Source organism: Callionymus lyra, chromosome 13 (genome assembly GCF_982586985.1).
Source record: "Callionymus lyra chromosome 13, fCalLyr1.hap1.1, whole genome shotgun sequence".
NCBI classification, from domain to species: Eukaryota; Metazoa; Chordata; class Actinopteri; order Syngnathiformes; family Callionymidae; genus Callionymus; species Callionymus lyra.
Window position 1 is genome coordinate 217,501 of NC_141830.1, and position 15,114 is coordinate 232,614.

General features: G+C 35.7%; 2 protein-coding genes across 3 annotated transcripts in view; both read right to left on the reverse strand.

The window, feature by feature from the left end:
• kidins220b (kinase D-interacting substrate 220b) overlaps positions 1-5,343 on the reverse strand; it is a 45,432-nt gene extending 40,089 nt beyond the window's left edge. For both annotated transcript variants that reach the window (XM_087805729.1, XM_087805728.1), the window contains exons 1-3: positions 5,251-5,343; positions 5,051-5,184; positions 4,886-4,984 (exon numbers count right to left, since the gene is read on the reverse strand). In XM_087805729.1, the coding sequence (XP_087661855.1) occupies positions 4,886-4,984; positions 5,051-5,182 (231 nt within the window). In that variant the 5' untranslated portion in view covers positions 5,183-5,184; positions 5,251-5,343. The remainder of the gene's footprint in view (positions 1-4,885; positions 4,985-5,050; positions 5,185-5,250) is intronic.
• Positions 5,344-11,333: 5,990 nt separating this feature from the next.
• LOC148066878 (C-C chemokine receptor type 6-like) lies at positions 11,334-12,670 on the reverse strand. Its single transcript, XM_087805736.1, has one exon. The coding sequence runs from the start codon at positions 12,657-12,659 to the stop codon at positions 11,655-11,657; it is 1,005 nt and encodes a 334-aa protein (XP_087661862.1). The 5' UTR covers positions 12,660-12,670; the 3' UTR covers positions 11,334-11,654.
• Between the last annotated feature and the right edge of the window lie 2,444 nt (positions 12,671-15,114).

The window sequence follows — 15,114 nt, forward strand, 5'->3', positions numbered from 1 at the left end:
TATTCAGATAAACTAGTTAATTCCCAAGTTAAATAAACTAGTGAAATAAACTAATAAAGTAAACCAATGAGATAAACGAGTAAAATAAACTAGTAAAAAAAAAAAGCTGAGAAGGAAACTAATGAAATATAAACTACTGAAATAAACTAGTGAAGGAAACTAGTGAATGAAAACCAGGGAAATAAACTAATGAGATAAAATAGAGAAATTTACAAGTAAAATAAAATAGTAAGATAAACTAATAAAGGACACTAATGAGATAAACTAGTTAATTCACAAGTTAAATAAACTAGTGAAAGAAACTAATGAGATAAACTAGTGAAGTAAATGAGTAAAATAAACTGTTGTAACAAACTAATAAACTAGTGAAATAACTAGTGAAATAAACTAGTAAAATAAATGAGTAAAATAAACTGTTGTAACAAACTAATAAACTAGTGAAATAAATGAGTAAAATAAACTGTTGGAACAAACTAATAAACTAGTGAAATAAACTAGTGAAATAAACTAGTAAAATAAATGAGTAAAATAAACTGTTGAAACAAACTAATAAACTTGTAAAATAAACTAGTAAAATAAATGAGTAAAATAAACTGTTGAAACAAACTAATAAACTAGTAAAATAAACTAGTGAAATAAATGAGTAAAATAAACTGTTGAAACAAACTAATAAACTAGTAAAATAAACTAGTAAAATAAATGAGTAAAATAAACTGTTGTAACAAACTAATAAACTAGTGAAATAACTAGTGAAATAAACTAGTAAAATAAATGAGTAAAATAAACTGTTGTAACAAAATAATAAACTAGTGAAATAAACGAGTAAAATAAACTGTTGGAACAAACTAATAAACAAGTGAAATAAACTAGTGAAATAAATGAGTAAAATAAACTAGTAAAATAAATGAGTAAAATAAACTGTTGTAACAAACTAATAAACTAGTGAAATAAACTAGTAAAATAAATGAGTAAAATAAACTGTTGTAACAAACTAATAAACAAGTGAAATAAACTAGTGAAATAAATGAGTAAAATAAACTAGTAAAATAAATGAGTAAAATAAACTGTTGTAACAAACTAATAAACTAGTGAAATAAACTAGTAAAATAAATGAGTAAAATAAACTGTTGTAACAAACTAATAAACTAGTAAAATAAATGAGTAAAATAAACTGTTGAAACAAACTAATAAACTAGTAAAATAAACTAGTAAAATAAACTAGTAAAATAAACTGTTGTAACAAACTAATAAACTAGTGAAATAAACTAGTAAAATAAACTAGTAAAATAAACTGTTGTAACAAACTAATAAACTAGTGAAATAACTAGTGAAATAAACTAGTAAAATAAATGAGTAAAATAAACTGTTGTAACAAAATAATAAACTAGTGAAATAAATGAGTAAAATAAACTAGTGAAATAAACTAGTAAAATAAATGAGTAAAATAAACTAGTGAAATAAATGAGTAAAATAAACTGTTGTAACAAACTAATAAACTAGTGAAATAAACTAGTGAAATAAACTAGTAAAATAAACTGTTGTAACAAACTAATAAACTAGTGAAATAAATTAGTGAAATAAATGAGTAAAATAAACTAGTGAAATAAACTAGTGAAATAAACTAGTAAAATAAACTGTTGTAACAAACTAATAAACTAGTAAAATAAACTAGTAAAATAAATGAGTAAAATAAACTGTTGAAACAAACTAATAAACTAGTAAAATAAACTAGTAAAATAAACTGTTGAAACAAACTAATAAACTAGTAAAATAAACTAGTGAAATAAATGAGTAAAATAAAGTGTTGTAACAAACTAATAAACTAGTGAAATAACTAGTGAAATAAACTAGTAAAATAAATGAGTAAAATAAACTGTTGTAACAAAATAATAAACTAGTGAAATAACTAGTGAAATAAACTAGTAAAATAAATGAGTAAAATAAACTGTTGTAACAAAATAATAAACTAGTGAAATAAATGAGTAAAATAAACTAGTGAAATAAACTAGTGAAATAAACTAGTGAAATAAACTAGTAAAATAAACTGTTGTAACAAACTAATAAACTAGTGAAATAAACTAGTGAAATAAATGAGTAAAATAAACTAGTGAAATAAACTAGTAAAATAAACTGTTGTAACAAACTAATAAACTAGTGAAATAAACTAGTGAAGTAAATGAGTAAAATAAACTAGTAAAATAAACTGTTGTAACAAACTAATAAACTAGTGAAATAAACTAGTGAAGTAAATGAGTAAAATAAACTAGTAAAATAAATGAGTAAAATAAACTGTTGTAACAAACTAATAAACTAGTGAAATAAATGAGTAAAATAAACTAGTAAAATAAATGAGTAAAATAAACTGTTGTAACAAACTAATAAACTAGTGAAATAAACTAGTAAAATAAACTGTTGTAACAAACTAATAAACTAGTGAAATAAACTAGTGAAGTAAATGAGTAAAATAAACTGTTGTAACAAACTAATAAACTAGTGAAATAAACTAGTAAAATAAACTGTTGTAACAAACTAATAAACTAGTGAAATAAACTAGTATAATAAACTGTTGTAACAAACTAATAAACTAGTGAAATAAACTAGTGAAATAAATGAGTAAAATAAACTAGTGAAATAAACTAGTAAAATAAACTGTTGTAACAAACTAATAAACTAGTGAAATAAACTAGTGAAGTAAATGAGTAAAATAAACTAGTAAAATAAATGAGTAAAATAAACTGTTGTAACAAACTAATAAACTAGTGAAATAAACTAGTGAAGTAAATGAGTAAAATAAACTAGTAAAATAAATGAGTAAAATAAACTGTTGTAACAAACTAATAAACTAGTGAAATAAACTAGTGAAATAAATGAGAAAAATAAACTGTTGTAACAAACTAATAAACTAGTGAAATAAACTAGTGAAGTAAATGAGTAAAATAAACTAGTAAAATAAATGAGTAAAATAAACTGTTGTAACAAACTAATAAACTAGTGAAATAAATGAGTAAAATAAACTAGTAAAATAAATGAGTAAAATAAACTGTTGTAACAAACTAATAAACTAGTGAAATAAACTAGTAAAATAAACTGTTGTAACAAACTAATAAACTAGTGAAATAAACTAGTGAAGTAAATGAGTAAAATAAACTAGTAAAATAAATGAGTAAAATAAACTGTTGTAACAAACTAATAAACTAGTGAAATAAACTAGTGAAATAAATGAGTAAAATAAACTGTTGTAACAAACTAATAAACTAGTGAAATAAACTAGTGAAATAAATGAGTAAAATAAACTGTTGTAACAAACTAATAAACAAACTAGTGAAATAAATGAGTAAAATAAACTGTTGTAACAAACTAATAAACTAGTGAAATAAACTAGTGAAGTAAATGAGTAAAATAAACTAGTAAAATAAATGAGTAAAATAAACTGTTGTAACAAACTAATAAACTAGTGAAATAAATGAGTAAAATAGACTAGTAAAATAAATGAGTAAAATAAACTGTTGTAACAAACTAATAAACTAGTGAAATAAATGAGTAAAATAAACTGTTGTAACAAACTAATAAACTAGTGAAATAAACTAGTGAAGTAAATGAGTAAAATAAACTAGTAAAATAAATGAGTAAAATAAACTGTTGTAACAAACTAATAAACTAGTGAAATAAACTAGTATAATAAACTGTTGTAACAAACTAATAAACTAGTGAAATAAATGAGTAAAATAAACTGTTGTAACAAACTAATAAACTAGTGAAATAAACTAGTGAAATAAATGAGTAAAATAAACTGTTGTAACAAACTAATAAACTAGTGAAATAAACTAGTGAAATAAATGAGTAAAATAAACTGTTGTAAAAAACTAATAAACTAGTGAAATAAACTAGTGAAATAAATGAGTAAAATAAATGAGTAAAATAAACTGTTGTAACAAACTAATAAACTAGTGAAATATACTAGTAAAATAAATGAGTAAAATAAACTGTTGTAACAAACTAATAAACTAGTGAAATATACTAGTAAAATAAATGAGTAAAATAAACTGTTGTAACAAACTAATAAACTAGTGAAATAAACTAGTGAAATAAATGAGTAAAATAAACTGTTGTAACAAACTAATAAACAAACTAGTGAAATAAATGAGTAAAATAAACTGTTGTAACAAACTAATAAACTAGTGAAATAAACTAGTGAAGTAAATGAGTAAAATAAACTAGTAAAATAAATGAGTAAAATAAACTGTTGAAACAAACTAATAAACTAGTAAAATAAACTAGTAAAATAAATGAGTAAAATAAACTGTTGTAACAAACTAATAAACTAGTGAGTAAACTAGTGAAATAAATGAGTAAAATAAACTGTTGAAACAAACTAATAAACTAGTGAAATAACTAGTGAAATAAACTAGTAAAATAAATGAGTAAAATAAACTGTTGTAACAAAATAATAAACTAGTGAAATAAACTAGTAAAATAAATGAGTAAAATAAACTGTTGTAACAAAATAATAAACTAGTGAAATAAACTAGTAAAATAAATGAGTAAAATAAACTGTTGTAACAAAATAATAAACTAGTGAAATAAATGAGTAAATTAACTAGTAAAATAAACTGTTGTAACAAACTAATAAACTAGTGAAATAAACTAGTGAAATAAACTAGTGAAATAAACTAGTGAAATAAATGAGTAAATTAACTAGTAAAATAAACTGTTGTAACAAACTAATAAACTAGTGAAATAAACTAGTGAAATAAACTAGTGAAATAAACTAGTGAAATAAATGAGTAAAATAAACTAGTGAAATAAACGAGTATAATAAACTGTAACAAAGTAATAAAGCGGATGGCGTTGCCATGGAGACGCCCCCCTGACAGCTGTCACTCACCACGTCGTCCAGGTTGACGTCAGCTCCTCTGCGGATCAGCTCCTGCAGGATCTCCAGGCTGCCCTGCTCCGCGGCCAACATCAGCGGCGTCTGGCCGTTCTGTCGTCATGGCAACACTCAGGTGAGCACAGGTGCGCCGCGCGCCAGGAAGCCGCGGTCGCTTACGTCACTGCGTCCGTCCACCTCCTTGAAGCGGTCCAGGTGGGTCCTGAGGGCGCCCAGGTTCTCCTCCTCCACGTGACTGAACAGGTTCTGGATGGCCAGGGTGGTCATCTTGATGGACGTGGTCGTGTCCATGGCTGCAACGCAAGCGTCGTGACGTCACCGCACGACGTCACCACCGTCACCTGCCGGAGCTAACGTACCTGAGCAGGTGGAGGGTCTCCAGACCAGACTTCAGATCCTCTGACGTGACGATGGACCTCAGACTCCGTCCCTGGCAACAGCCGCCATCTTGATCCTGCAGCGACCAATCACAGGCCGCGTGTCAAACTGCTGCGCATCCTACATGCGTTTCCGCTTTGTGCCGTCAAAATAAAAGTCCGGGGGGGCGGTTTGAAGCTCCTGTTGGCGAGCCTCGATCCCGAATGATCTCCCTATGACGTCACAGATCTAAGAATACCAACGTTTGATTTTTAGGAAGACTCTGGGAGTCTTGGATCCGGAGACGAGCCTCTCATCCTGAACAACGTTAGTTATTTTAAAGGATCCAGAAATGTCGCGTCATATCTAACTTCATTGATTCCATCGCGCTCTTAGCAGAGGACACGAGAGAAGGACACTAGAGAAGGACACTAGAGAAGGACAAGAGAGAAGGACACGAGAGAAGGACACTAGAGAAGGACACGAGAGAAGGACACGAGAGAAGGACACGAGAGAAGGACAAGAGAGAAGGACACTAGAGAAGGACACGAGAGAAGGACACTAGAGAAGGACAAGAGAGAAGGACACGAGAGAAGGACAAGAGAGAAGGACACGAGTGAAGGACACTAGAGAAGGACACTAGAGAAGGACACGAGAGAAGGACACGAGAGAAGGACACGAGAGAAGGACAAGAGAGAAGGACACGAGAGAAGGACACGAGAGAAGGACACTAGAGAAGGACACTAGAGAAGGACACGAGAGAAGGACACGAGAGAAGGACACGAGAGAAGGACAAGAGAGAAGGACACGAGAGAAGGACACTAGAGAAGGACACGAGAGAAGGACACGAGAGAAGGACACTAGAGAAGGACAAGAGAGAAGGACACGAGAGAAGGACAAGAGAGAAGGACACGAGTGAAGGACACTAGAGAAGGACACTAGAGAAGGACACGAGAGAAGGACACGAGAGAAGGACACGAGAGAAGGACAAGAGAGAAGGACACGAGAGAAGGACACGAGAGAAGGACACGAGAGAAGGACAAGAGAGAAGGACACTAGAGAAGGACACTAGAGAAGGACAAGAGAGAAGGACACGAGAGAAGGACACTAGAGAAGGACACTAGAGAAGGACACGAGAGAAGGACACTAGAGAAGGACACTAGAGAAGGACACTAGAGAAGGACACGAGAGAAGGACACGAGAGAAGGACAAGAGAGAAGGACACGAGAGAAGGACACTAGAGAAGGACACGAGAGAAGGACACGAGAGAAGGACACTAGAGAAGGACAAGAGAGAAGGACACGAGAGAAGGACAAGAGAGAAGGACACGAGTGAAGGACACTAGAGAAGGACACTAGAGAAGGACACGAGAGAAGGACACGAGAGAAGGACACGAGAGAAGGACAAGAGAGAAGGACACGAGAGAAGGACACGAGAGAAGGACACGAGAGAAGGACAAGAGAGAAGGACACTAGAGAAGGACACTAGAGAAGGACAAGAGAGAAGGACACGAGAGAAGGACACTAGAGAAGGACACTAGAGAAGGACACTAGAGAAGGACAAGAGAGAAGGACACGAGAGAAGGACACAAGAGAAGGACAAGAGAGAAGGAAACGAGAGAAGGACACGAGAGAAGGACACTAGAGAAGGACAAGAGAGAAGGACACGAGAGAAGGACACAAGAGAAGGACACTAGAGAAGGACACGAGAGAAGGACACTAGAGAAGGACAAGAGAGAAGGACACTAGAGAAGGACACGAGAGAAGGACACGAGAGAAGGACACTAGTGAAGGACACTAGAGAATGACACTAGAGAAGGACACGAGAGAAGGACACTAGAGAAGGACACGAGAGAAGGACACGAGAGAAGGACACGAGAGAAGGACACTAGAGAAGGACAAGAGAAAAGGACACTAGAGAAGGACAAGAGAGAAGGACACGAGAGAAGGACACTAGTGAAGGACACGAGAGAAGGACACGAGAGAAGGACACTAGAGAAGGACACAAGAGAAGGACAAGAGAGAAGGACACTAGAGAAGGACACTAGAGAAGGACACGAGAGAAGGACACGAGAGAAGGACACTAGAGAAGGACAAGAGAGAAGGACACTAGAGAAGGACTCTAGAGAAGGACAAGAGAGAAGGACACGAGAGAAGGACACTAGTGAAGGACACGAGAGAAGGACACGAGAGAAGGACACTAGAGAAGGACACTAGAGAAGGACAAGAGAGAAGGACACGAGAGAAGGACAAGAGAGAAGGACACGAGAGAAGGACACGAGAGAAGGACACGAGTGAAGGACACGAGAGAAGGACACGAGTGAAGGACACTAGAGAAGGACAAGAGAGAAGGACAAGAGAGAAGGACACTAGAGAAGGACACTAGAGAAGGACAAGAGAAAAGGACACTAGAGAAGGACTCTAGAGAAGGACAAGAGAGAAGGACAAGAGAGAAGGACAAGAGAGAAGGACAAGAGAGAAGGACACTAGAGAAGGACACGAGAGAAGGACACGAGTGAAGGACACGAGAGAAGGACACGAGTGAAGGACACTAGAGAAGGACACGAGAGAAGGACAAGAGAGAAGGACAAGAGAGAAGGACACGAGAGAAGGACACTAGAGAAGGACACGAGAGAAGGACACGAGAGAAGGACACGAGAGAAGGACACTAGAGAAGGACAAGAGAAAAGGACACTAGAGAAGGACTCTAGAGAAGGACAAGAGAGAAGGACACGAGAGAAGGACACTAGTGAAGGACACGAGAGAAGGACACGAGAGAAGGACACTAGAGAAGGACACAAGAGAAGGACAAGAGAGAAGGACACTAGAGAAGGACACTAGAGAAGGACACTAGAGAAGGACACGAGAGAAGGACACTAGAGAAGGACAAGAGAGAAGGACACTAGAGAAGGACTCTAGAGAAGGACAAGAGAGAAGGACACGAGAGAAGGACACTAGTGAAGGACACGAGAGAAGGACACGAGAGAAGGACACTAGAGAAGGACACTAGAGAAGGACAAGAGAGAAGGACACGAGAGAAGGACAAGAGAGAAGGACACGAGAGAAGGACACGAGAGAAGGACACTAGAGAAGGACAAGAGAGAAGGACACTAGAGAAGGACTCTAGAGAAGGACAAGAGAGAAGGACACGAGAGAAGGACACTAGTGAAGGACACGAGAGAAGGACACGAGAGAAGGACACGAGAGAAGGACACTAGAGAAGGACAAGAGAGAAGGACACGAGAGAAGGACACTAGAGAAGGACACGAGAGAAGGACACGAGAGAAGGACACGAGAGAAGGACACTAGAGAAGGACAAGAGAAAAGGACACTAGAGAAGGACTCTAGAGAAGGACAAGAGAGAAGGACACGAGAGAAGGACACTAGTGAAGGACACGAGAGAAGGACACGAGAGAAGGACACTAGAGAAGGACACAAGAGAAGGACAAGAGAGAAGGACACTAGAGAAGGACACTAGAGAAGGACACTAGAGAAGGACACGAGAGAAGGACACGAGAGAAGGACACTAGAGAAGGACAAGAGAGAAGGACACTAGAGAAGGACTCTAGAGAAGGACAAGAGAGAAGGACACGAGAGAAGGACACTAGTGAAGGACACGAGAGAAGGACACGAGAGAAGGACACTAGAGAAGGACACTAGAGAAGGACAAGAGAGAAGGACACGAGAGAAGGACAAGAGAGAAGGACACGAGAGAAGGACACGAGAGAAGGACACTAGAGAAGGACAAGAGAGAAGGACACTAGAGAAGGACTCTAGAGAAGGACAAGAGAGAAGGACACGAGAGAAGGACACTAGTGAAGGACACGAGAGAAGGACACGAGAGAAGGACACGAGAGAAGGACACTAGAGAAGGACAAGAGAGAAGGACACGAGAGAAGGACAAGAGAGAAGGACACGAGAGAAGGACACGAGAGAAGGACACTAGAGAAGGACACGAGAGAAGGACACGAGAGAAGGACACGAGAGAAGGACACTAGAGAAGGACAAGAGAGAAGGACACGAGTGAAGGACACTAGAGAAGGACAAGAGAGAAGGACACGAGAGAAGGACACGAGAGAAGGACACGAGAGAAGGACACTAGAGAAGGACACGAGAGAAGGACACGAGAGAAGGACACGAGAGAAGGACACTAGAGAAGGACACGAGAGAAGGACAAAAATGAAGACTAACCAACAAAAAAATGAAGACTAACAAAAACAAAAATGAAGACTAACAAACACAAAAATGAAGACTAACCAACAAAAAAATGAAGACTAACAAACACAAAAACGAAGACTAACCAACACAAAAATGAAGACTAACCAACACAAAAATGAAGACTAACAAACACAAAAATGAAGACTAACCAACACAAAAATGAAGACTAACAAAAACAAAAATGAAGACTAACCAACACAAAAATGAAGACTAACCAACACAAAAATGAAGACTAACAAAAACAAAAATGAAGACTAACCAACAAAAAAATGAAGACTAACCAACAAAAAAATGAAGACTAACAAAAATGAAGACTAACAAACACAAAAATGAAGACTAACCAACACAAAAATGAAGACTAACAAAAACAAAAATGAAGACTAACCAACACAAAAATGAAGACTGACAAACACAAAAATGAAGACTTACCAACACAAAAATGAAGACTAACCAACACAAAAAATGAAGACTAACCAACACAAAAATGAAGACTAACCAACACAAAAATGAAGACTAACCAACACAAAAATGAAGACTAACCAACACAAAAATGAAGACTAACCAACACAAAAATGAAGACTAACCAACACAAAAATGAAGACTTACCAACACAAAAATGAAGACTAACAAACACAAAAATGAAGACTAACCAACACAAAAATGAAGACTAACCAACACAAAAATGAAGACTAACCAACACAAAAATGAAGACTAACCAACACAAAAATGAAGACTAACCAACACAAAAATGAAGACTAACCAACACCAGGTGATTCGAAGCCGTCGACGTCCAAACAACAGGAAAAATTGACAAGTCATCAAACAAGAGAGTTCAGGTGAACGTCCAGATATTATCTTATCACACACACGCACTCTCACACACACACAATCTCACACACACACAATCTTACACACACACAATCTTACACACACACAATCTTACACACACACAATCTTACACACACACAATCTCACGAACACACACGGAAACACACACACACACACACACTCTCACACACACACAAACAATCTTTTACACACACACATACACATACACACTCTCTCACACTCACACTCTCACACACACACAAACAATCTTTTACACACGGACACACACTCTCACACACACACTCTCACACACACAAACAATCTTTTACACACACACATACACATACACACTCTCTCACACATACACACTCACACTCTCACACACACACAAACAATCTTTTACACACGGACACACACTCTCACACACACACTCTCACACACACAAACAATCTTTTACACACACACACACGTACACATACACACTCTCTCACACACACACACACACACACACTCTCACACACACAAAAACAATCTTACACACACGGACACACACACACACACTGTCACACACACACAAACAATCTTTTACACACACACACACGTACACAGACACACACTCTCTCTCACACACACACTCACACACACACACACACTCTCACACACACACAATCTTTTACACACACACTCTCACACACACAAAAACAATCTTACACACACACACACAAACAATCTTTTATACACACACACACACGTACACAGACACACACTCTCTCTCACACAAACACACACACACACTCTCACACACACACAATCTTTTACACACACACACAAACACTCTCTCTCACACACACACACACACACACACACACAGGAGAAATAGGAAGTAACAGGTGTTTTCATGAAGCAAACACACTGTGAGACAAATATTTTATTCATAGGAGAAGTTACAGGTTCAATGCTGCAGACCAGCTTGTGGCGTTGTGTCTCTGAGCAACACACTTTACCCTGTGTGTGTGTGTGTGTGTGTGTGTGAGAGTGTGTGTGTGTGTGTGTGTGTGTGTGTGTGTGTGTGTGTTTGTGAGAGTGTGTGTTTGTGTGTGTGTGTGAGAGTGTGTGTGCGTGTAAGAGTGTGTGTGTGTGTAAGATTGTGTGTGTGTGTGTGAGAGTGTGTGTGTGTGTGTAAGAGTGTGTGTGTGTGTAAGAGTGTGTGTGTGTGTGTAAGATTGTTTGTGTGTGTGTGTGTGTGTGTAAGATTAGGGTAAGATTAAACAAGAGCCTCAGCAGAAAGATTGACGACAAAAGAGAATTTAACTACACAACTACACAACTTTCAGCAGCGACACACACGGGTCCAGCACTGGTCACATGACCAGGGATGAGGCGGTCTGACTACACACGCCGGTCCTGCCTCTGGACGGACGGGTCTTTGTGCAGGTCCTGGTTCGGTTCCACAAGTCCAGCATGATCTCCCTGAAGTGGCCCCTGAAGCGGACCCCCATGAAGGCGTAGACCAACGGGTTCAGGCAGCAGTGGAAGTAGGCCAGGGTCCGCGTCAGAGTCCGGACCACCTGGACCTGGCAGCCGCTGCCGTCCGGCTGACGGACCAGGTCCTGCAGCAGGACCACGTTGTAGGGCAGGTGGCAGAGCACGAAGGTGCAGACCACGGCGAGGACCACCCACAGCGCCCGGTGACGCCGCACGCTCCTGGACCTCTGCAGGGTCAGAACCACGGCGCCGTAGCTCAGCGAGATCACCAGCAGGGGCAGGAAGAAGCCGGCGGTCAGCTGCACGGCCGGGAGCGCCACCTTCGTCCTGCGGGCCACGGCCTCGTCCTGGAACAGAAGGTCGCACACCAACCGGGGGTCGTCCACGGCGTGGGACGGAACGTAGCGCTGAGAGAAGACGAAGGTGGGGACGGACAGCAGCAGCGCCGCCGTCCAGGCGCCCGCGCAGACCAGGAGGCCGCGGCGACCCGAGCGCAGGGCGGCGCCGCGGCGCACCAGCACCACGGCGATGAAGCGGTCGACGCTCACGGCGGCCAACAGCATGGTTCCGCCGAACAGACTCGCGCTGTAGCCGCCGCGGACCAGCTTGCAGGTCACGTGATGCCAGGAGGACGTCTCGCCGTAGACCAGCAGGGGGAGCAGCAGCACCAGCAGCAGGTCTGCCAAGGCCACGTTCAGCAGGAAGACGTCGGTCATGGTCTTGGTCCGTCTGTAGAGCGCGTACGTGGTCACCACCAGCCCGTTACCCAGCAGCCCCAGCAGGCAGATGACGGCGTGCGCGCAGGCGGCGGCGAAGGACAGCGTCGCGCTCGGAGAACACGGCGCCACGAGGTCGTAGTCGTACGACTGGTCGGAGCTCATGGTGTCGAGACTCGTTACGGAAGTTTCTGATCGTCTGCTGCAACCGTCGACGGGTCACATGACTTCACTTCTGCTTACCTGAGCAGGTGTGGACACCTGTCACGACCGCAGAACTTATTATGTATAGTTAGTTAACGTTAGTTTAGATGTGAACTGTTAGTTAACATTAGTTTATATTTTAACTGTTAACGTTAGTTTATATTTTAACTGTTAGTTAACATTAGTCTATATTTTAACTGTTAGTTAACGTTAGTTTATATTTTAACTGTTAGTTAACATTAGTTTATATTTTAACTGTTAGTTAACATTAGTTTATATTTTAACTGTTAGTTAACATTAGTTTATATTTTAATTGTTAGTTAACGTTAGTTTATATTTTAACTGTTAGTTAACATTAGTTTATATTTTAATTGTTAGTTAACGTTAGTTTATATTTTAACTGTTAGTTAACATTAGTTTATATTTTAACTGTTAGTTAACATTAGTCTATATTTTAATCGTTAGTTAACGTTAGTTTATATTTTAACTGTTAGTTAACATTAGTTTAGATGTGAACTGTTAGTTAACGTTAGTTTATATTTTAACTGTTGGTTAACGTTAGTTTATATTTTAACTGTTAGTTAACATTAGTTTATATTTTAACTGTTAGTTAACATTAGTTTATATTTTAACTGTTAGTTAACATTAGTTTATATTTTAATTGTTAGTTAACGTTAGTTTATATTTTAACTGTTAGTTAACATTAGTTTATATTTTAATTGTTAGTTAACGTTAGTTTATATTTTAACTGTTAGTTAACATTAGTTTATATTTTAACTGTTAGTTAACATTAGTCTATATTTTAATCGTTAGTTAACGTTAGTTTATATTTTAACTGTTAGTTAACATTAGTTTAGATGTGAACTGTTAGTTAACGTTAGTTTATATTTTAACTGTTGGTTAACGTTAGTTTATATTTTAACTGTTAGTTAACATTAGTTTATATTTTAACTGTTAGTTAACATTAGTTTATATTTTAACTGTTAGTTAACGTTAGTTTATATTTTAACTGTTAGTTAACATTAGTTTATATTTTAATTGTTAGTTAACGTTAGTTTATATTTTAACTGTTAGTTAACATTAGTTTATATTTTAATTGTTAGTTAACGTTAGTTTATATTTTAACTGTTAGTTAACATTAGTTTATATTTTAACTGTTAGTTAACATTAGTCTATATTTTAATCGTTAGTTAACGTTAGTTTATATTTTAACTGTTAGTTAACGTTAGTTTATATTTTAACTGTTAGTTTACATTAGTTTATATTTTAACTGTTAGTTAACGTTAGTTTATATTTTAACTGTTAGTTTACATTCGTTTTTATTTTAACTGTTAGTTAACATTAGTTTATATTTTAACTGTTAGTTAACATTAGTTTAGATTTTAACTGTTAGTTAACATTAGTTTAGATTTTAACTGTTAGTTAACATTAGTTTATATTTCAACTGTTAGTTAACATTAGTCTATATTTTAATTGTTAGTTAACATTAGTTTATATTTTAACTGTTAGTTAACATTAGTCTATATTTTAATTGTTAGTTAACATTAGTCTATATTTTAACTGTTAGTTAACATTAGTTTAGATGTGAACTGTTAGTTAACGTTAGTTTATATTTTAACTGTTAGTTAACATTAGTTTAGATATGAACTGTTAGTTAACATTAGTTTAGATATGAACTGTTAGTTAACATTAGTTTATATTTTAACTGTTAGTTAACATTTGTTTAGATATGAACTGTTAGTTAACATTAGTTTATATTTTAACTGTTAGTTAACATTAGTTTATATTTTAACTGTTAGTCAACATTAGTTTATATTTTAACTGTTAGTTAACATTAGTCTATATTTTAACTGTTAGTTAACGTTAGTTTATATTTTAACTGTTAGTTTACATTAGTTTAGATGTGAACTGTTAGTTAACATTAGTTTATATTTTAACTGTTAGTTAACATTAGTTTATATTTTAACTGTTAGTTAACATTAGTTTATATTTTAACTATTAGTTAACATTAGTTTATATTTTAACTGTTAGTTAACATTAGTTTATATTTTAACTGTTAGTTTACATTAGTTTTTATTTTAACTATTAGTTAACATTAGTTTAGATGTGAACTGTTAGTTAACATTAGTTTATATTTTAACTGTTAGTTAACGTTAGTTTATAATTTAACTGTTAGTTAACATTAGTTTAGATGTGAACTGTTAGTTAACATTAGTTTATATTTTAACTGTTAGTTAACATTAGTTTATATTTTAATTGTTAGTTAACATTAGTTTATATTTTAACTGTTAGTTAACATTAGTCTATATTTTAATTGTTAGTTAACATTAGTCTATATTTTAATTGTTAGTTAACATTAGTTTATATTTGAACTGTTAGTTAACATTAGTCTATATTTTAACTGTTAGTTAACGTT

Excerpts from the sequence above, each read along its gene's own strand:
- LOC148066878 (XM_087805736.1), bottom strand. The coding sequence starts at position 12,659 with ATGAGCTCCGACCAGTCGTACGACTACGACCTCGTGGCGCCGTGTTCT.